At 36.1% G+C, this 22945-nt stretch overlaps 1 protein-coding gene across 1 annotated transcript in view; it reads left to right on the top strand.

The window, feature by feature from the left end:
• LOC144453840 (A disintegrin and metalloproteinase with thrombospondin motifs 9-like) overlaps positions 1-22945 on the top strand; it is a 132311-nt gene that overhangs the window by 40787 nt on the left and 68579 nt on the right. Inside the window, exons 2-5 of the mRNA XM_078145211.1 lie at positions 13275-13371; positions 16833-17025; positions 17363-17446; positions 22004-22128. Of these exons, the coding sequence (XP_078001337.1) occupies positions 13275-13371; positions 16833-17025; positions 17363-17446; positions 22004-22128 (499 nt within the window). The remainder of the gene's footprint in view (positions 1-13274; positions 13372-16832; positions 17026-17362; positions 17447-22003; positions 22129-22945) is intronic.

Genomic DNA, 22945 nt, shown 5'->3' with positions numbered 1-22945 from the left:
ATCATGACTCATAGAATTACAAGTCACCCAGTTCTTTACATTGGGTGCAGTACAGTGGATAAGCTGTGAAATAATTGAGTACAAAAACAAGTCTGTTTTTTTAAAAGAAGGTGAATATGCCACAGGTGTCTGACATTTTGACATTTGCACGTCATGGTTGGAATCATTCACTAAAACATCAACTGAAGAGACTAGAGCTTTGTTGGAAAATAATCATGGAAACGTGTATCAATTGAAATGTCACTGGAAGGACTTAAAGAGAAGGATGTTTCTATAGGAGTGAGTTGACACATAGAAACATGTACAGATCCTACATACGTAGCTGAGGACAGTAAAAGGATGCCAGGGATTTAAAGAAAGTTTACACCTGCCAAATATGCCATGTCAACGTGCATACAATGAGAACACAGTCCTTTTTACAAACAGTGCCAATGCACTCCCAGCCTTGGAAAGATTTCAAAATAGCTACACCCTTTACTTGTCATTGTGTCTTATGGTATAAAAGTCAAAGAGTGTATGTGGGTGCAACAAACTTTTCAACCAGAAGGATATCCTATGCTATGGTTTCACTAACTTGGAGAGTGTTTCTCCAACCACAACATTTCATTGATGCCAGCACTAAACCACTTTCCATTGGATTTGACCCAAGAAAACAAAAATGTAGTCTCTCATTATAAATAAGAGACCATGAACCAGAGTTCTAATGACCCAGTTGTGTTGATTGATTGATCTGTAAAAACTCTAAAAGTGCATGACATTGACGTCATATGTCATTGTCAAGTGTATCCATTTACGTCTCATGTCAATACTGTTAGTTTATAACCTCTGTAAACTTGTTTTCCTTAATGAATATCGAGATTTAGAGCAAGGGTAATTTGCACTTTATGGAAGTCATCCTCTCCGTTGATTGATAAACTCCCCCCACCCCCACCATCATTTCTTCATTATGCTAATGATCAGCTCTCAATACTGATTGGTTTACATCTCAGAAGTGCTATTCTCTTAATACTGTTATATGATTGGCTGAAAGTACAAACTAATTAACATAGACTTCTCAGTGATTGGTTGATAATGTTGACTAAAGATCACATGACTTACTGGTATTGAGAGACTTTTAATCATAAGCTGTCTACTCTAACCAGTAAAAGGATATGACTTTTTTGTTTACAACAGCTTTAAACTATTTTAAATAGTTAAAACAGGTGGGGGTGTAAAGTAGGTAAAAAAAATACTGCAATGTGATAGGAGATGTTAATGTGAATAAATTAGCAATACAAAACATTTTATAGTTCAAAATACTCCTAATGTTCAATATGTCTTGTCAGTTTCCAGAATCACTTCACTTACTTATATACAAATAACACTCCTTTCTTACATCGGTTGAAATATGAATAAACTACCGCAGGATATCCAACAACATTGTTGACTATTTTTTCAGAAAATGAACAGTGATTGTTTGTTTAACTTGTTTGCTGCAGAGATGTTCATAGTGTTAAATGATGATAAACAGTACACACATTGGCACAAAAGAAAAACTGGCCTTGGCCTGTGATATCTTCTTTCCAGAACATAGTTAGCTACTTACAGTGTTTGTGGAGTGATTCTTTCTTTCTTTCACAAGCTAATGTTTGTTGCCTTTGAGAAATTTGTCTTTGAACTCTAACAACATAAGATAATGTTTTTCTAACACAATAAATCATGGCCACAAAAGCAGGCCAAGGTTTCTGTCCCACCTTAATGGTTTTGGTGATAAATTTTCCAACCATTATTCCACCGAACGAGAGCCCATCATTTCAACATAAATTAGAGAAATTGCTGTAGTGCTGTGCTGCACGTAGTTAAGCCTAAATGGTGTTGTGAAATTTTCCCTTGCAACATGTTTAGCTTACTTGACTGTACAGCCAATGTCCTTGACTGGTTGCTCCCAAAGCTGACCAGAGTCAGCGTAGCATCATCTTATCACACATTAATGAGATGGAGTTCAAAGCATAGTCATTTAGGAAACATATGGTTTGATCTTGAATCATACTGTTTTCAATGTGTCAGTACATTCACTTTCCAAGATGAATTGATTCCAAAAGTTTTGGCAACTTGTCAATCATTGCATGATGCTTTCTGTTGACAACATCTTAATATGATCCAAGTTATTTCACAGATGTTGAAACAATGGTAAGAACTTTAATAACGTAACTGAATTACATTTATCAAGACATTTCTTGATTTATGAGTCCTTTAAGTTCATATGTCATGCAAACTTTGTGTGTGTTCTGAGGCAAAGCATGGTCTTTTAGCAGAAAGGTACATGAATAGGAGAGAAGAGTGTCAGGCATTTTGATATCCTACGGTTGGTAAATGATGTGTGTCTCTCTCTAATCCCTTCCACCTGTAGAACAGCTCTAGAAACAGGGTTCAGTACTTTTCATCTGGTGAAAACTTGCTGCGTTTACATTGCTAACGCCTGCAAACATTTATTTTTCTGAAATTCTCACGCCCTCCGCACCCTCACCTCTCAATTGCCTTCAATCCTCAAGTTCAGTACAATTGTTCTTGTCAATTCAGAAAAAACAGCACTGAAGCATGAGTTATTATTCTGAATAGTGCTTGATTTGTCATCGTACAACTATTTGTTGTTTTTCACTAGAAGACAAAAAAAAAGTGTTTTTACACCGGTAAGCCCTGGTATCTATTCAAACATTTGTCCTCAGCATGGTTCCCAATCATTTCTAATAGTCCTCTAGGTTCATAAGCTAATGAGAGTATGATGATAGAGACATATCATCACTGCCAGTCAACAATGGATTCCCTATGTTTGTCAGGTTTGTGCAAGTGTTACACTTGTATTGAAGTCAAAAGGGGTCATCTACAAGAGGTTTTCAAAAAACACTTGTACCATATACTAATCTTTGTATGAATAGGTTAGATCATTTACTGATAAAACAGATGTCTGTTGGTTGTCCCTTTCCTAGGAAAAAAAAGGGAAGCAGGTCTTCCGTTTTGAGTGTATTTTATTGCTCAATTGTACATTCATTTGTATCGTACATGTATATAATAAATTGAAGCATAAAAAGTAAAACAATGGACTAATGACCCCATCAAGCCGTTGAAAGGACTTCAGCTTCTTTACTTCAAGATGTAATCTTTGATATTTGCCGCTATCTTACACTTGTGCACACTTGAATAGGATGGCATGGATTGAGTTAGGCTGGTTATCAGTGCTTTTGTGCATGTGCATGTTTGTTTCTAATGACTAGATGAAACTTCTCTTTGTCTAGCTGTTTTAAATGTATTTACTGATCAATTATAAAGTTCATGTTCTGTGCACAAATCGCAGTCACAATTGTCTTGTCTGTAACTGTTGTCAAGTAGATGGACTGTGTGTACATCAAGAGTAGACAGGTGTCCACCATTTCAAGTGTGGTAAATATTGAAAGTCTGGACTAACATGTCCAACCAAGAGCCAGTCTCTAGCTCTCATGTCACCACTTGTGTTTGGTAAACAAATGTGTACTGTTATGTCCTAAATGTGTAGATTCTGGACTAGACAAACTTTACTGTTTGACCCAAGACTTGACAACAGGTAAATGTGTAGCAATGCAATGGGCATATATGACTTTCAAAGATGTCAGTAATAAGTCAAGACAACTTTAATACTAATTTTATTATCAATATTATTTGAAAAGAACCAGGTTTAATTACATATACCTGCCAGTTTAGTCTAATCAAATAAAGATTTGGTGATTTTGAATTATTCCATCCAGATAGTGATGAATTATATAGTTACATTTCTGCCTGAATGTTAAGCACGCCTAGCTTTCTCCTTTATTTGGTTGCTAAGTTGTTGTTGAGTAGTTTTTGAAATTTTTCCTTTGATCTCACAGTCTGATAATTGCCTACTCCATGCAATGTCAAGGTTTGATCTAGTTGATTGCAAATGGCTCCTCTCAGTCTTAAAAAATTTTTCATGGATACTTCTGTACTTATCCGACTCTTGCTCAATCCACCATTGGTCAGAAACATTTTGAGGATGGATATAGTATGGTTGATGTCAAGGCTTTTGTAATATATGTCTCTCTACAGATCTTCTCCAATAATACATTGTGTGTATATATCCATGTAAAGGGTCAATCAACAAAGCACATTCCATACCTTCAAGATGGTAGACCTGGATAGCTCAGCCTTTCTGAATTGCCTTTCATTTCTATTTTAGCTCAGATAAAATTTGTTTTCATAGTTGTCCAAAAGAGAAACTGAATTATCTGATGATGGGAGAGCATTTGGGGGAAATCAAAACATTTCTGGCACAACATGCATAAAGTCACCATGTGAACATGGTCACATCTATAAAAAAAGCCATGAGCCATGCCCTGAATTGAAACATAACTGACCCTATTTTTGAAGTTAACCCAATTTCTTCGGTCAAATGGAATTTCTGGGGTCCAAGTACAACATACATGTCTCAGTTATTTTACCTAATTTAACCTCTGGCAAATTAGGCCATAAATTGATCAGCTTCAATAAATATTATGATAGTTGCAGTCCTGCCCATGACATACATTCTCCTCAAGAGTTTAGATAGTTAAAGGTGATGTGCAGCTGTTTATGTCTAGTAGTAACGATGTATTGGTGTAGAGAGCTAGGCTTGGTCATGTATGATCTAGCTAACAGCTATGTATACCATCAAAGGTGTCCAGATTGAATGGTCGATACACTGGACTTTGATGACTGATACCGGAAAGTGCAAATTATCAATGTTGCTGTGGATTGGAAAATGTTACTACTAGTAGTTGCTTCTGTTGTAGGAACATCATATACTTGCTTTGGTAGTTATCAGAAAGTAAACCATTACCATCCTGAAATTAAATTGTGGTATTATTTTTATTATAGGAACATTAATTTACCAGCATTTTCTCAGTAGTCACTTACATGAGTACAAATAAAAACCAATAATGTCCAAAATAACTTGTGGTATTATCTTTATTATTAGAGGGGCAATTTACCCTCATTTTCTCAGTAGTCAGTTAGGTGTTAAGAATATAAAATAAAAACAACTGATGTCAAGGTAATGCCAATTCAAGATAAAAATTGAAGTATCCACTTAACCTATATGAACTTCTATATAGTAAATCCTTAAATACACATGAGAGTGCGTGCTCAGGTGGCTATGTGTACTTTTATCAACTACTTGTCTTCTGTCTTGGCGGTGTATCTCTGTGTTTTTGTCGCTGTCTGTGTTGTCTAGTTCAAAGTCAACCAACATATCATTTTATATTGCCTCAAAAGAAACAAAATATAATATATATGACATGTCGACGCCCGTGATTACTGTTCTCTTGAACTTGGTAGTACATGTACACAGTAATAATAAGGCCAATTACCATTGCTTGTTTGTAACAGATTTTAGAGGTGTGTATCTAATACATGTGCCATTGTAGTGTAAATATTGACAATTTTGCAAGGTTAACAAGTTTTGTCTTCAAATTTAATAATAAATGTATACAATTCACCTCTTTTGAAGGAATCAGTTGCCAGATGTTAACAGAGATGAACTCCCAGGTACTGATTATAGAAATACCATGCAGGTATACCCAGTGTGGTTGTGAATGTTGACACCCTTTCACCTGCTGGTGGTGAAAACATGTGTCTTCAACTGCAATAAATGCATATATTTCATCATTTGAGAAAGGATTAGTTGCCAAACTAAACAGTTCAAATACCAATAATACCCATCAAATGTTTCATTTACACAAAGGGTTTGGTCTGTATAACTGTCAGGGTGGCACGCACTAAGCTATCCAGAATGTCAGTTATGTAGCCATTTTCATGGGCATGACGTCATTAGTAATTGACACTAATTAGTGTTCAACAAATACAATTGCATGCTTCTGGACAGGTTTAAAACAGCTGTCATCAAGCCACTTTAAATTTATAGATTTCTGACACTAATGTATATTAATTATTAGAATAACTATTGAAGATGTATGTGCCATTAAAATGGTAATACAGATCCAACAGACAAAGTATTATTTATAATATATATTGTAATATGCTATATATATATTGTTGTGACTATTTCATACAGCTGATTTCGTACAGGAGATAACTGATGTAATATAATTCAACTTAGTACCATTGCTGAGCTGATCATGGCAATGTTCAGTCAACCCTTGCTTACTAAGCCTAAGGACTGTACAGAATAGTTTAGTATTCAACCTAACTTTTCATTATATTGAGTTTTTATTTCGTGTTTCATATTAATGATGTTGAGAATGATAATGATCCTGTGTTCTGTATAAATTGTCATTTTTATGAATTTATGTAGTTTTGATATAGTGTAGCATCCTGTCCACATGATTAGTGAGGTCACCACTTGAAATTGTACAAAAAAGGGAGACACTGGTATTCTCACCCATATCTTCCTTATATTAATATGCGACAAAAGTGACAATAAATGAAGAATTCTTCAGGGACATATGGTAGAAATATTACAATTAGTTACAGATATGACAACTTAAATTACATATGAAGATATTTTTACCAAGTCTCATCATTCATAAATTGACATGAAAGCAATCCATAAATAGTATGTTGCACGCATGTGATTATTTAGATATTTCACAAAAATACATACAGTTCATATTACTCATAAATCAATTGATGAAAAATTTAATTTTTTATAATCTTAAGAAATGAGATATAAATCAAATGACTGTAAAATAGAATGCAGATAATTGATTTGTGTTGAGTGAATGGACCTTTTGTGTAGTTTCTTCACCATCACTTTTCTGTCCGGTGGGTGGGGGTGGGGGGTGGGGGGGGATATCAGTCACACCAGTTGCACAATAGGAGAGGCCACCTTCATCAAGTTTAGTCAGTATTTGCTAAACTACCATTGAACCATTCTATATGAAGCTCTAATTTGTAAGAAGCCAAAGTAGTGTGTAATGTGCAGTCTATAACAAAAGATAACATTTTGTTATCGTTTGTGAACATGATGTGTTTTCTTGTGCATCATATAGTTTGTGATTGAAGACACCAAATTTTGGTGTGTCAAAACAAATTGCTGTTCATCAATGGTATGTCAAATTGGCTTAGAGGGCAGGTACATGTACACTACTACGTCACTAGTAACAACATTTTTATTGCAGTGATTGACAGCTATGTTCTTATCAAATTATTTCAGATATGGTAAAAGTTACATTCTGTTGTTCACTTTAGTAGATATATTAATGTCACATTTTCCAAATTGATGTGTGATATATTGCAATCTTTTCCCATATCATTTCTCATATTCTGCAAGGCCATCAGAAGATTGCAATATGCCATTGTTTCAGATACCTAGAAATGATTGTTGAGGTATCTCGGCTAGTAAAGTAGCATTCAAATGTTTGAATTTGAAGATTCTGTGGCCAATGTGTGCAAGTGTGATAGCCATTACAACTATTGCTTAGTATGTTTTTGCATGGATAATGTAATGATAGCTAACAATTGTATTTGGCCTTGTCAAGGTTAACATACTTGATACTTAGAAGATTCATTCATAACATCCCTGCTGATTGAAATTAAAACCACATTGTGACTGTGAACACACTTCACAGCACGTAGCCACTGTCACCTTTGTTATGAGAATTCAGCCAGAAATACACAGAATGGATGAGCGTCAGCTGCAATCAAGGACATGAATATACATGGTTAACTTGCCTGGAGACACCACGGGTGTCATCTTTCTGTACATGTAACTTGCCAAGGTGATCATATATGTACAAAGGCACATACGCATCTCAAAAGAAGAGTATCAAAACTACACCACTGTGTTCATTCATATTCTGGCTAACCAATTGAAGAACATTACACCGCATTACCATGACAATGCTTGCCAATCATAGAATATTGAATCATACCACTGTGATGGCCAGCCAATCATAGAACATTGAAACATACCACTACGATGCCTACCAACCATAGAACATTGAACCGTACCAATGTGATGGCCAACCAGCCATAGAACATTGAACCATACCATTTAATATGATAACCAACCAATCATAAAACATTGAGCCATACCATCATGGTGGCCAACCAAACATAGAACATTGAACACTCCATTTGTATGTGATAGCATACCAACTGTGGGACATAGGACATACATACCACTGTGAAAGTATTCAGGCCAACCAACCACAGATTGCAAAAATACCACCACTGGTGTCCTGGCCAACTAACGGCTAATCACACTCTACAGTTGCAGTGTGACTACCCTGGACAGCCAGCTAGTGGCAGTCCAAAACCAACAATGATACTAACGATGATGTATGCCATATGAAGAATGATCCTGATGCAACTATGCATTGAGAAAGTGTCCTAGTTCAATACACTGTATAAAATTGATGAGTTGTGCCTGTAGAAAGACATAAAAACTGACTGGCCTTGATGTTGGAAATATTTCCCTAATTGCTACTTTTTGTCTCCTCACTCCTATGACGTTAGATGTGCTCCAGGGTTTATCCAATGTTTACTCATAAAGGAAGCCTGGTTTAAGCTAGCGTAACCTTGTCCTAGTTATGCACATATAGACACCATCTCACCAAAACAGATTTATCAAAAAGAAAATGACCAGCATATTACATATCTGTCTGTCATTAGTGTAGATCTGCTGTTTGTTCAACACTAGGCTACAGTGAAGTGAATGAATTCTTTCTTTCACCTTTCAATGCCTGATATTGCATATAAAACTGCTATCATTACATTTAATTGGATGACCTATATATGATATGGCTGTGCATAAAACCAGTGCCTAGAAGAAATGAATGCATCTGTTGTACAAAATGAACCAATATTATTAAATTGATATCGTAATATGCAAGTATAATTGGTAATTAATATTTAAGTATAATGGATGCAATTGACATAGTCTTCACAACCTTGAGATTGGACGATTCCTTGTTACATGTAGGTAGCAATGTCTGAAAGCTGAATCTATGACTCCACTACACTCTTCTCACCATAGCCTGTCAACTCTAATGGCTGAATCTATGACTCCACTACACTCTTCTCACCATAGCCTGTCAACTCTAATGGCTGAATCTATGACTCCACTACACTCTTCTCACCATAGCCTGTCAACTCTAATAGCTGAATCTATGACTCCACTACACTCTTCTCACCATAGCCTGTCAACTCTGATAGCTGAATCTATGACTCCACTACACTCTTCTCACCATAGCCTGTCAACTCTAATGGCTGAATCTATGACTCCACTACACTCTTCTCACCATAGCCTGTCAACTCTAATAGCTGAATCTATGACTCCACTACACTCTTCTCACCATAGCCTGTCAACTCTGATAGCTGAATCTATGACTCCACTACACTCTTCTCACCATAGCCTGTCAACTCTAATGGCTGAATCTATGACTCCACTACACTCTTCTCACCATAGCCTGTCAACTCTGATAGCTGAATCTATGACTCCACTACACTCTTCTCACCATAGCCTGTCAACTCTAATGGCTGAATCTATGACGCCACTACACTCTTCTCACCATAGTCTGTCAACTCTAATAGCTGAATCTGTAAGTGTGCAAGACTTTGCCATGTACATATAGTATCTTCTGGCTGGATCTCTGGTTCTGCTGCAGCTGTATGTTCACCACAAGTGAACAGTGTAGTTGAGTCACAAATTCAGCCAGTAGATATACTTACTGTTTTGATACTCAACTACACTTTGTCAATTCACAAAACCTTGCATACCCAATATTGATTTCTAGTGAGCTCTGTAGCTGCACTACTTCAAAATATAAGACAAATATCCTGCCAACCAAATTATGCTTGCCAAACCTACCTGTGACTATAAATCTACACTTGTGTCTGGACATTTTGATGAAATGTTAGCTGAAAGGAGACATATGTACAAGTAGAACCAGACTGCTTCAAGAATGCTTGGAGCAGTACATGATGGGACATTAGCAAACATGTAATCTGAATGTAAAGATGTTGAAACAATGTTAAAAGTATAAGTCAACTTAAACCGAGATAGACTTCACACAGTTCAGTATACTTTACAATTCAAGTCAGGAGTTAGGAAGACATTTCTTAGGAATGTAGTATTAGATTTTACTGTACATTTTATTCTTAATTACATATCATAATTTTAAAAAGGAAACCGTGGTTTAAAAGCCACAGATTTCACTTGATGGCTGAAAGCTTTTTACCATCTAAAACAAGAGAGTGTTTCCTCTCGTAAAACCTGTGACTTTTATTGGAGACTTACTGTTGTGAGAGCACTTTTCGTTGATGACTTTTGTGAAAGCATTCTTAGTTGGAGGGAAATCCAAACAGCACACTAAAATCTGAACATCTGACAGTATCCACTTGGAGTGTTTAGAATGAATCGTTTACAATACTGACATTTGAGTGGCTGGCCTTATCTCTCCTTTTATACATTAATGAACACTTTTCCTCCTTAAATCTGCTGAAGGGGGAAATGTGTGTTTACAAAGGTCCCAAACTTGGCTCCATACTTGTATGACTGTAAGCCATAACAATGTATTTTATCAGTATGACATTTCTAACCCTCTTTGTTGAACACAAACTACTGTTATAACTGCCTGTCAATCCTGATAGAGCAATTTCTTTCCTATTTAATCATGTGAATGCATCAACTTTTACTTGCCTTATTTCAAAAATGTAATGTTGATGACAACTCAGGCATGTATAAGTAATTGCTGATGATAGCATATTACATACATATGATATATTTGTAAATTTTGATCATTAATCATCATGAAGTAGATATACATCATGGAAGAAAGTCATCATCCGGAAACAGTTATGTGAGGTTCATTGCCCTGATCTCTAGTCCTGCTTTAACCCTTGACAAGTATAGCTGATAACTACACTGTACTGTTTGATGTAGTGGGCATACTCTGCTTGGACTAAACTAAACACTTCTTGTTTGTTGGGTTACAGAAGGGTTTGTTTTGTCTAGAATATTACATGTGAGCCAGTAGCCACTTATATCAAATAGGAAAATGTGTAAACTTAGCTAGTTTGGGTAAAATTTGCTTTTTGTGCCTCCAGGTTACTGAGATGTGGATTCAGCGAAATTCACCTTGATACAGCTGTCTTCACATGACTGACTTTTAATCTTAGCACCCTGTGATAACATGTATGAAACTAGTCAAGTGCAAAGATAATCTGATAAAACGCCAATGCCAGTATATGTAGTACAGGGATCAGCTTTATAACAAACTTTACCTTGACTTTTAATCAAAACAAAAAATCTGTGCGGCTATTGACTTTGAAAGGAGAGAAAATGACGTGGTTGAAGAACACTGGGTTTAAATATGGAACCTAGAAGGAGACATATAACATTAGGGTTGGTATTTTATAGTATTATACTGTTATGTGCTATAAAATGGAGTCATGATGGTCCAATGGTTAGATTGGCTGGCTTGGAGTCTGCAGGTTGCAGTGTCACGATAATCAAATTTTTAGATTGGCCGGCTTGGAATCTGCAGTTAGCAGGTTTGAACCCTGTTTCTGAATGGCTAAAGTCCTTGGGCAAGATTTGAACGATTGTGCCTCAGTCAACCCAGCTATATAATTGGGGACCTGGTAGGATAGACGTTGCAATGTGAATGCTTAAATGTATGTACTTATAATGGCTGCAATGGATTGTATACTCTCCAGGGAGTTGAGGAAGTATAAAGGGCTGTTGTGCCGCTGTAGATCTGTGCCAGGGGTAATAATTGTAAAGTGCTTTGAACACAGTATGGAAAAGCCGCATATATAAAACCCAACATTATTATTTATGTTTCAATTTCTGGCTAGTGAGGACTTACTCTTGCAAGAGAATAGAATTGCCAACAGTTATAAATTCAAGGACTGCATTTTCAATGTACCATATCGTTGGCAATGACTTTCATGATTTTGAAATTGCCTACCCATGAAAGCCAGGTTGTTTTCAATCAAGCAGTTTGTAGTTATAGTCATTACTTTCTCAGCCCCAATTATTTCAATATACTCCAAAAGCTTATTGAAACCAAAAACTGAACTGAGAGTTTTTTATTTGCTGTTTGGGAATTAGATGATCCTGTGTACCCCTTCAGGTCATGCATAAAATTACATAGAATAAGCACACATAATGGAAACAATCAGATGGTGAATTGATATTAGATATTTTGTCCTTGACCACGACGCCGGATAAGGAGCTATAGTTTCCCCCTATCAAAAGTAATTGTATGCTTGGATACTGTGTATCTTTCTCTTCATGGTTCACAACACATGAAAGAAATTGTTGATAAGAACATAGAGGAAAACATTTGGTCCTTCAAGTGTAGTGATTATACCAAGGACAGTAGTGCCTCTGTCTACAAGATCTACAGAGTTGACCAGTCACTGGTGCTCATTATAGTGTCGGCATGTAAAGATCATAGCTATGTCTTTGCTCATTAGTTGGGAAATAATAAAAAACACTGATAAAGCACTGCGGGGTTATTTGTATTGATAGTTCCGATAGGTCACAGCAAGTTAGTCACCTGAAAGTGTACTATACTCATACTGCCGTTACTTGCAGTAACATGCTTTCACATGGGTTGGAATTCATAGATAATGAAATTTGGACTAACTATCAGTGCATACCCATACTTTTTTTTTTCTTTCTTTTTTACATACCTATACTTGCAATCGTCCAACCCTAAACTTTTCTACAAAACATTCATAGCTATATTTTGATATATATAATTACTAGGTTACCATACAGCTTTAGTATCATGAACCAGTTGATTCAGCTGATGTATTATGGGATTGTTTCATGCCAGACTTGTAGCATCCATACCATTTTGGTGTTGAAGTGTGAAGTATGAGACATGAACTTTTGAACTTAAAGTGATTCTAAGTCAACCAATGAAGACAAACAAACAACTGCAATATGGAATTATATACATGCAGTAAGAGTGCCAAGAATCATAATATAGTGTGTATCATTAGTGTTGACGTACTAGCTTAATTGAAACATATATGGAAATAAATAATTTATGTGACATCTACAGTACAGGTAACCAAGGATGCATAGATACAAATGTTTTGATTACTAAGTATTAGAAATGAAAACCTGAAACTTTCCATAATAGTAGGAAGGATTTTGCAGATGATATTGAAATTACATTGTTATAAATTTACTTAGTACAAAACAGGTATGCGAATAACGTACTTTGAAAATGGTTTGTATCATTATCCATGTTTATACTTATGTATGGATATATTGTATCTTTCAGATCATCGTCATCGTCACCATAGAGTTCACCATGGCAACAAAAGTTTATCTGAAGACCTTAAAGAAGTGTTGAAATCTCAGGAAAGTTTGTACAATGAGTAAGTATTCGACTCTAGATAAGTTTCATAGATATAACTTGGTGAAGACTGAATACTGTAGTGGTATGATTTCAACATCATTGTTAACCACAATCTCTTCTACGGCACAGTCCAAGAAGTTATTGTTATTTCGCAGTGTCACAGAAGAAATAACAGCTCTGGTTTGCGAGAGTGTGATTTCCAGGGCTCTTTCATTGTTGCTTGTGATCCAGGCTAAACTGGGATGATTTTACTTCATATTAACATTTACATATGTGTACAGTTAATACTGTAGTTGAGCACGTTTTGCAGTTTATCTACAGCCATAACATACTAACGGTTTGAAATTAAATGAAGAGTGATAAAAAACAGATGATACTAACATTTTTTAAAAGCAGCCCTTCACTAGTATTCCTCCAGGAAAATACTATTTATATAAAATAAATCAGTTCTCAAAATGTTATGCCAAGAATAACAAGTCTATTTCATTATATAATTGAATATTTCCAAATATTGCAAACCTTAATAGAAATATTATCCATAGATCATTTTATGATTAAATTAGTGGTAGGTCTGTAGAGAATAAAGCTGGAGCCCTCCAGCTCTGATGTAGTAGGCCGTGTTCTTTGATGTAGAACATGGAACAGCATGTGGTGGTCTCTGTCTACGTTCGTTAACCATTCATTCATACAGGCATGTTGACTGTCTCTTTATACACCAAAGTTCAACCCTGCATCAAAGGACTTAGAGTATAAAGGTTAAAACACAAACTTCATTCCTGGTGAAATTTGATGGTGTGCTGAGAGGTTTGGCAAATTTTTCAGATAAAATGCAATTGACCAACTGAATGTTTCATTGTTACTCTTAGAAATTAACACATGGACTGCAATGTTTCATGTGTGTTAATTTAGTGTAGGTTCTAATTCACCAATACCCACCATCTCTCTTGTTAGGATCATAGAAATTCCTATCAAATGGCAGGTCTTGAGGTTAATAGAAAAAACTAAAAACAGTATAGACAAAGTCCACTCCCTGGAGTGAATACCACCTGACCCTAACCTTCCTTAATTGAAAAGTTCACCTCTCTTCTTGTGTGGCTGCAGGACATTACATTTTATTAGGAAAGGTTCTGAGATAGTACTGGCTAATGAGTTACAGTATATTTTGCTGTTCGTCTCCGTCCATAGTCAATACATGACCCTCTAAAGACATAGAGGTGGATAAATGATATATGAAACTTTCAGACTTGTATCTAGAAAGTGAGACCAGTGGTGGATGTATGGATACCAGTAACTCATCACCTTGTATATCGCTTGATACATTGCTGGATTTGCCCAGGTGTATTGCATGACTGAATAATTGCCTTAGAGAGTACATTTGGCTAATAGTGCATTTTTTTAAGTTAAATTTAGAAAAACAATCTGTCATCAAATGTGTTTTATTGAGAAAAAATAAACATCAGTAACAAAACAAGGGATTTTGTTTATGTAAATCCATTGTCAGACAAGGTGAAAATTATCCCCTCCCCCTCAAAAATAAGTAAGGCCACATTGCCCCATGCACATACACAATACCACGGTGCTGTATAGGTGCATTGTGCAACTTAGAACCACATATACAATACCATGGTGCGGTATGTGTAGGTGCATTGTGTGTCTTACAACCACATATACAATACCATGGTGCTATATGGGGAGGTGCATTGTGTGTCTTACAACCACATATACAATACCATGGTGCTGTATGGAGAGGTGCATTGTGTATCCTCGAACCACATTTACAATACCATGATGCATTATGGAGAGGTGCATTGTGCATCATAAAACCAATGGAAGTTAACCACAAAGCAAAGTTTATCCATCCCATAATCAGTCCTATAAATCATGCCATTTAGTCTTGTTGACAAAAATCAACCTTGAGGAATATGAGAGACTTAACAGTATGATTTTTTCAAAGAAAGACACTACTGTTGTGATATTAAAGAAAGAACAAAAAATGGGAGACTAAAATCGAAACATGTTGACAGAGGATTTGAAGACTAAAATTAGCCTGTAATTAATAAGACACTTGATAAGGAAAGCTGTTGGAAAAGAAGGATGGATGGAAGGTTGGTTGCGTAACAATATCAGCTGAACATAGATTGAGTCTGGTATATTCTAATCCTACTCATGTTAAGCTGGTATGATTGCAACCAGTTAATCTCTTCCAGAATGCCGTGGGTGGAAAGATTGTAACTTTTGCTGTGATGGGTCTTTCTGTAAAGAATTAAAGTCACGTCTTCGCATACTAGTAGGGTATCAGTGTATTGTTTGCCATTGTATTGAACTTGTTTTTGCTAGATCTTAGACCAGCCGACTACCTGGTAGTACCTGTGTTTGCTAGATCTTAGACCAGCTGACTACCTGGTAGTACCAGCACTGACTCATGTTTGCTAGATCTTAGACCAGCCGACTACCTGGTAGTACCTTTGTTTGCTAGATCTTAGACCAACTGACTACCTGGTACTGGTAGTACCAGTACTAATTCTATGTTTGCTAGACCTTGGACCAACCGATTGCCTGGTAGTACCAGCACTAATCCTGTGTTTGCTAGACCTTGGACCAACCAACTACATGGTAGTACCAGCACTGAGTCTGTGTTTGCTAGAGATTAGACCAACCGATTACCTGGTAGTGGTATCAGTAGTACCAGCACCAATTATCTGTTTGCTAGATCTTAGACCAACGGTCACCTGGTAATACCAGCACTGAGTCTGTGTTTGCTAGATATTAGACCAACTGACTGCCTGGTACCAGTTGTACCAGCACTAATCCTGTGTTTTGCTAGACCTTGGACCAACCAACTACCTGGTATCAGTAGTACCAGCACTAATCCTGTGTTTGCTAGATCTTAGACCAATGAACCAGGTAGTACCAGCACTGATCCCGTGTTGGCTAGACCATAGACCAACTACCAGGTGTCTTCCTTGATGTTATCTTTCTCAAGGCAGGAAATTGCGTTTGATAATACTCACCAACAACAGGCTTTGTTTTCATGTGGAATACATCATATTCCAAAAGTCTGTTTTTGAAGGTCAACCTGAAGATTGATATGAAAAAGAATAAATCTATGTTATGATAGATTATAACTAAAGTTATTCATCTTTGTCATCTCATATCACATGATATTGTACCAATACCAATCCTCACCCAATACCAATCAACTTACGTCTAGAATTCATTTGATTCAATCTCTAAAGAAAAATGGGAGATACCACTTTGATACCATACAGAGTTTAAGGTAAAGCAAGTTTAGATTCAGTGATCCCTTTTATTAATGCACAATTGTGAAGACAAAAATAATGCCCAAAAAAGCTACGGATTTGCTGTCTGACTTTTAGAAAATTATATACATCCTAAAAAATGAACTCAAAACTATTGTATAGCCACCATTTATATATGCGCCTATGTAATATGCCTACTTTCTATTTATTGTTGTCCCAGATACGAAAGTTTAAGTTCAAGTTCAGACTCAAGTGACAGGATAGCAGATATTTCAGAAAAAATAGAGAAACATCGTTCCAAGAGATCTACATCACATATAAGAAATGTTGAAACTATGGTTGTCGTGGACACCAAGATGTATCAGTACCATGGACAAAATTTGGAGCATTATGTACTTACTCTCATGGCTTTAGTAAGTATGGATCACTAAGTTCTTCTTATATTTGAAGTTGTAGTAAGTTTTTGTATATACTTTTTAGTGTAGAACAGCTTGTTCTTACACATGTATGGTTACAGCAAGTATGGAACAGTCCATTCTTTACACACAATTTTAGTAAAAAATGGATGATGTTTTCATTCCAACATCATATTGGTTGTACCAGAGTTGTACTGAGCTTAGGAGGATTAGAATCACTCTTCTTGTGATGATGCACAACATAAAACTTATCTTGTTATTGTGCTTAGTCTTTCCCCACCATAAAATTTAAAAAAAAAACTAAACTGTTCATTCTGTTTTATTTTTCTTCTAGGTAAACAGTATTTATAGACATCCAAGTATTGGAAATTTTATCAACATTGTGGTTGTTAAACTTGTGGTTCTTAAAGATGAAACAGTAAGTAGCAGTAGGAAGGTGGTGTGTCACCACATTTCATAATTCCCAAAGTCTTGGTAGCAATGGACACTACAGCATTGTTTGAGTTCCATGAATTATGTAGATTGTGATCACCTTGGAACCATCCAGTTTGAAATGGTTGTGATGTTTTGATCCACGTGCTATAGGCCTTAATCACACAGTGAGTCTGGAAAGAAGGTATCTTTCTGTACCCACTTTCTTACTTTGATCTGTAAAGAATATCTTTGTGATAGGTATGAGGCTGACTCACAATCTGCTAGTTGCCAGTTCAAACCTCACCACTTCCATTTGTTCCTCAATGACTGAAGTCCTTGGGCAAGATTTGAAACGTGATTGTGCCTCAGTCAACCCAGCTATATAATTTGGGAACCTGGTAGGATAGAGATTGCAATGAACCATTTCCTAAAGTGGAAAATAGAGAACACTCTGTACATTATTTAGTAACAAAACAAAGATGTACTCAGTTGATGGAACAGATGTGCTTTTAGACTCTGCAATCCTCACTCTGTGTTTTGTTTAATTGTTAAATGAACATGTGTGACATCTAAATTACATCTTAGAGTAGAGTCTCAAAAGGTGTGGTCTGTCCATTCTGTTTGTCTTGAGTTAGATGATCCACTTAAAGCAAGGAAATAAGTGTAAACAGGTGTTAACTGTATATATGTTTTGAAGCAGAGACCCTTGTTGTTGGAGGAGTTTACTGTAGATTTAAAGGTTTTACATTTGAAGACATTCCAGCCAGTTGTAGATGTCCCTATAATTCCTTAATATGTTTTGGTAGCAGTTTAGTTGCTAGGATAGAGGCGGTTGACATGTTTGAACACCACTTCTAAGTTATAAACAAATTTATTGAAGGTGGGCTGACATAGATTGTTTTATCAGTAAGTTGTTACATAACTTGTACCATCACTTAACTGGATTTCATGCCTTGTACATGTGTTAGTACAGGACATTTCTTGGTGTCCATCTTGGAATTCCAGACTGGAGATGCTGTATAATAGGGGGTGCCAGCTATAGTGTGTCATAGCGTGGAACCCTTAGCAGAGGATTTTTCTTGTCTTTTTGTGGGAATCCAGCTGGTGATGTTGACAGTCTATGAACATCAGGAAGTTGGGATTAGATTATTCCAGAGGCTATCCTTGGCTTTGAGTCCTTCGTTTTCTTCTCTCTTTTTTTGAGATGGATTCAAAAGCACAGATTGCCTCTAGACTAGTTAGATGTAGTATTGTAGTGTACAAGTGGGACCAGTCAGTGTTTTTTGCTATGGTTGGGAACTCTGATAACAGAATGGTAAAACTGACATAGTTTTCCAGACCATCTGTGAAGTGAGGAAACTATTGTAACTTTTTACATACTTACCATCATTTAACTAAAACAGTGACCACTGGCTCATCTACATATTAATGACGGATCTCATATCGGAACTCATTGCATTGTGGGAAGTTTATAACTAGTAGTCTGTGCCCAGGAAAGGAATACTTATAATTCAACGTTAGCAGACAAATAACAATTTGGTGTATTGGTATAAATAGAAAGAAGATAGGATGAAATCCTTCACATAGTAACCTTTATCCTACCAGGTTCCCATTAATGCAGCTGGGTTGATATCACCTAACTCTGGTACCTATGTTTCCTCAGTATTTAAGCAGTAAGACGGGAGGACAGTGTCTTGGAAAAGACCTTATTTCATGCAACCAAGACACATTGCTATGTAATTTGGTACATACAAAGACCATTGCATTTGGCCTGGAACTAGTGACAGATCTGATTAGCACCAAAGTGTAAGGTTCCATGAAGCACAGTTACATGATTAGAGTCAACATTACATTTGTAAACATCAATAGTCAACATATTAAGAATTTTCCCATGCATTCCCTCTCAGTATCTTTGTATCTCTGTGTGGGTGACAAGTCTGTATTTGTTCCTTTGGAAGTATTATAACAACAACAAATATCTTGGTCATCACTTGAATGGGAGATAGCAATGAAACAATGTAGTGTAATAATAGAACAGCTAGGTTGTCACCAAACTGTTAAAACTACATGTGAGTGTAATATATCCTATGTGAGACTTTAGTTTACAGAACAACATACCAATAGATAGCATTGTTTGTCTTGTACAGTGGTCAGGTTGTCCAGACTGATAAACTGTTGACTCTCGTTCCATGTAAATCTCTGGCTCGCTTCACAGTGAGCCAGAGATTTAAAAAAAAAATACTGTTAATTGAGATATTTTTGCTAGAAGAAAATTTGTTTGATTTTTAAAGGCCAGGGATTCAATCCCAGGTTCTCACATTAGTGTTATCATATCATTGGCCAGACAACTGTTTTTCACTGCTGAAGTTTAATCCAGATCTGAATTATAGGCCTGTTAGGGATGATCGCACAATGTCACACAAGCTCAATAAGCGAACTTCATTCATTCAGGGGGAGGGGGTATGGCGTCAATGCAATTGGAGAACTTCATTTTTGCACTTCTAACCAAATTTTGATGGAAAACTTTCATCCCATCAATGAAAATAGCTTTTGTATTTACTACTGAGATGTTAATAAGTTGATAAAAATTGACTTCTAATGTGAGATATGGTGCTGGATTTCTGGTAGTATTTTAATATGTTTACAATCATGTTTTTACATTACATTGATCGTAGTGGTGTGACTGCTGTAGTTTTCATCATAGTATATATATATGAACGTTTGATGTTGCATTTGTGAACGTTCGTTTTATAGTGGGTTTGGGGTTTTGACAGAAATGAACGATGTTCGTTTACTGAACTTGTGCGCCATCGTGCTATCATCCCTTACTAAATTTAGTACACGAACCTGGTGCACTGTTAATGTATAGAGAAGAACATGGAGAAGACATTTTAGACACTGCATACTTTTTAATTTTCTCAGTCCCAGCGAAATGAGTGGAAATTCGACTTCGGTGAAAATTTCTAAGTTTACTCTATGATGAAGCTTGACATAGTTAGGAATATTTGCTGTGCCCTCTCTGACCAGTCTAGTACTCGTCCTTTATAAGCAGCGTTTCCATATCACCCTAATGTTAATATACTATTTTAAACAGATTTTGATCACTCAACTATAATCTCATTAAATACAAAATGCAAACTGATTAGGCCAAATAAAAAATAGTGTGTTTCTGATAACCCAACTGACCGACCCTAAGTGGCCATCCCTAAACATTTTTTACATCAAAAAAGGTAAAACTATGACTATTTACTTCGATTTCCCAGTAGATTTTCTTGGCAAAGTATCTTTGGTTACTTTTTTAAAATCACATTCCAGAGATATGATTTCAGCCTATAACACCAGTCTGCATATTGTGTTTGTCTACTTCTGAATCACATAATTGTCTTCATTTACTTCTTTTACACCTCATTAACTTTTACGGAAGTATTGTGACCAACGAGTATCTTGTCTTTGGGTCGAAGTAATTAAAAAAAAGATGTAAAATAAAATAAAATCCTGACCCCTGCCTACCCTATTATCTAAAGTCATGTTACCGGAAACAAATATATTTTTTTTTTTGTCTTATCTGTAGACCTATAGATAAAACACATATCTCATTGAGTATCAGTGTTTTGGCTAGGGCTTCTCTTTTTGCAGCATGAACACTCTGGAGATTTTGGATACAAAAAATCAGTGACTGTGTACAAAGGTCGTGACCTGTATAGCAGTAACTTACCCAATGTGCATTATCTAATCAGTAGTTTTTAACAGATGACTGCAGCTGTGTGACCCCACTGTCTGACTCTTTTAATGAAACACTTCCGACAACATAATTACGTGCAGCATGAGTTACGCCAATCCTGTTGTATGACAGGAATATTTCTTACGGTAATGCTGGCATACTGTGGAAAATTGATAGACAAATTTATAGTTTGATAACATGGCACTGTACAACTTACATTATTATCTAAACACTGGTAATTCATGCCTGTGGTGTATTTAAAAGTAATCAGTGTTTTACACCACTATATTTAAACTTGTTGTGTATAAGTAATTGTCTAAACAATGTATGGCCTATCCTGTGTCTTTTGTTGAAAATAAAGAGATAGTGTTCTTGGGACCAATTAGTGTGAAATTCAAAGTAGCTTAAAATACTTGAGATGTTGTCATATGAACGATTGTTTGTGATCATTTGGAGCAATAAAAGAGATTTACCTTTTGGATTCTAAAACTGCTGGATCTTAATAACATCTTGACCTATTCCAAAAATTTGCACTCTGCCCCCCCCCCCCCCCCCCCCCCCCCCCATTTTCTGTCTTGATTTTAACAGAGTGGATTTGAATTTTCTTGAGAATAGAGTTATAGCAAAAAATTAAGGCTCTCTATTCCTTGGTCTAGTCCCTGTATATATGGAATCGTTACGATTTACACCTCTACTTGGTGTTCAGACTATCATTTCATAGGCACATAGTGCAGTTAATACGGAATGAAGGAATTGTCAGAAGATGAGGTGTAATAATAGAAGGCTGGCTTACACATCAATACAGCTATGTATTTAACCTTACTATTTGTGTGTTTACAGGATGGACCTGAGATCATATCCAATGCAGCTAGTACACTGCGCAATTTTTGTCTTTGGCAGCAGTCACAAAACAAAGGTGATGATAGTGACCCAACTCATGCAGATACAGCAGTATTATTAACTAGGTAAGTGAAAACTCAACAATTATGTGATTGTAGGTTTCATTGGAAGCTATTGAATGCTGAAAACCACAACTTCCATGGATTTGAATTGATGGTGCAGATATCGGTAAAACGAGGGGATTTTTAGTATTATTCGGAAGTGTTGATTCAACCAAGGGAGGTTGCAATAGAAAATGATGTGTTCAATACCTACTAAAACTTGTCTTACAACTACGTTTGTGTTTTTAATTTCTTTCATAACATCCCAAGTTTTCCTGTTTTTTGAAGTACATGTACTAAATCCAAACAATAAACTAATGAAAAAAAATAACACCTATACTACTCATGACATGTAGTGATGTGATTGTGCCAAAGACAAGTCAATGGACCTTTCTAATAAACCATGCCCTCTAGTGGTCAAGTAGAGCAGTGATGTAACTGGACAAGTCAATGGACCTTTCCAATAAACCATGCCCTCTAGTGGTCAAGTAGAGCAGTGATGTAAATGGACAAGTCAATAGACCTTTCTGATTGCTTCAGATTTGGGTGGGAATACTCTATGTAATGCAACAGCAAAACCTAGCATTAAAAAGTGATTTTTTTTCAAGCAGACAATTTTATCAGAAAATTTAAGCTGTTGTGATGTAATTGTTTTACTAAATAGACAGACAGTTACTGCGTCATAAGGTCTCTGTGACAACCAATAGACAGATATGAATCATAATGCTGTGCCAAATACTTACAGTTTCTGTGCATAGATAATGTTATGGCAGAAAATTAAATATGGTACACACATATGGTGTCTGTAGACATTGGTTTAATAATTATGCAATATGTTGTA

The sequence above is a fragment of the Glandiceps talaboti genome, chromosome 1 (genome assembly GCF_964340395.1).
Source record: "Glandiceps talaboti chromosome 1, keGlaTala1.1, whole genome shotgun sequence".
In the NCBI taxonomy this organism is placed as follows: Eukaryota; Metazoa; Hemichordata; class Enteropneusta; family Spengelidae; genus Glandiceps; species Glandiceps talaboti.
The sequence above is the reverse complement of the archived record's forward strand: the minus strand, read 5'-3'. Positions and strand labels throughout refer to the sequence as shown.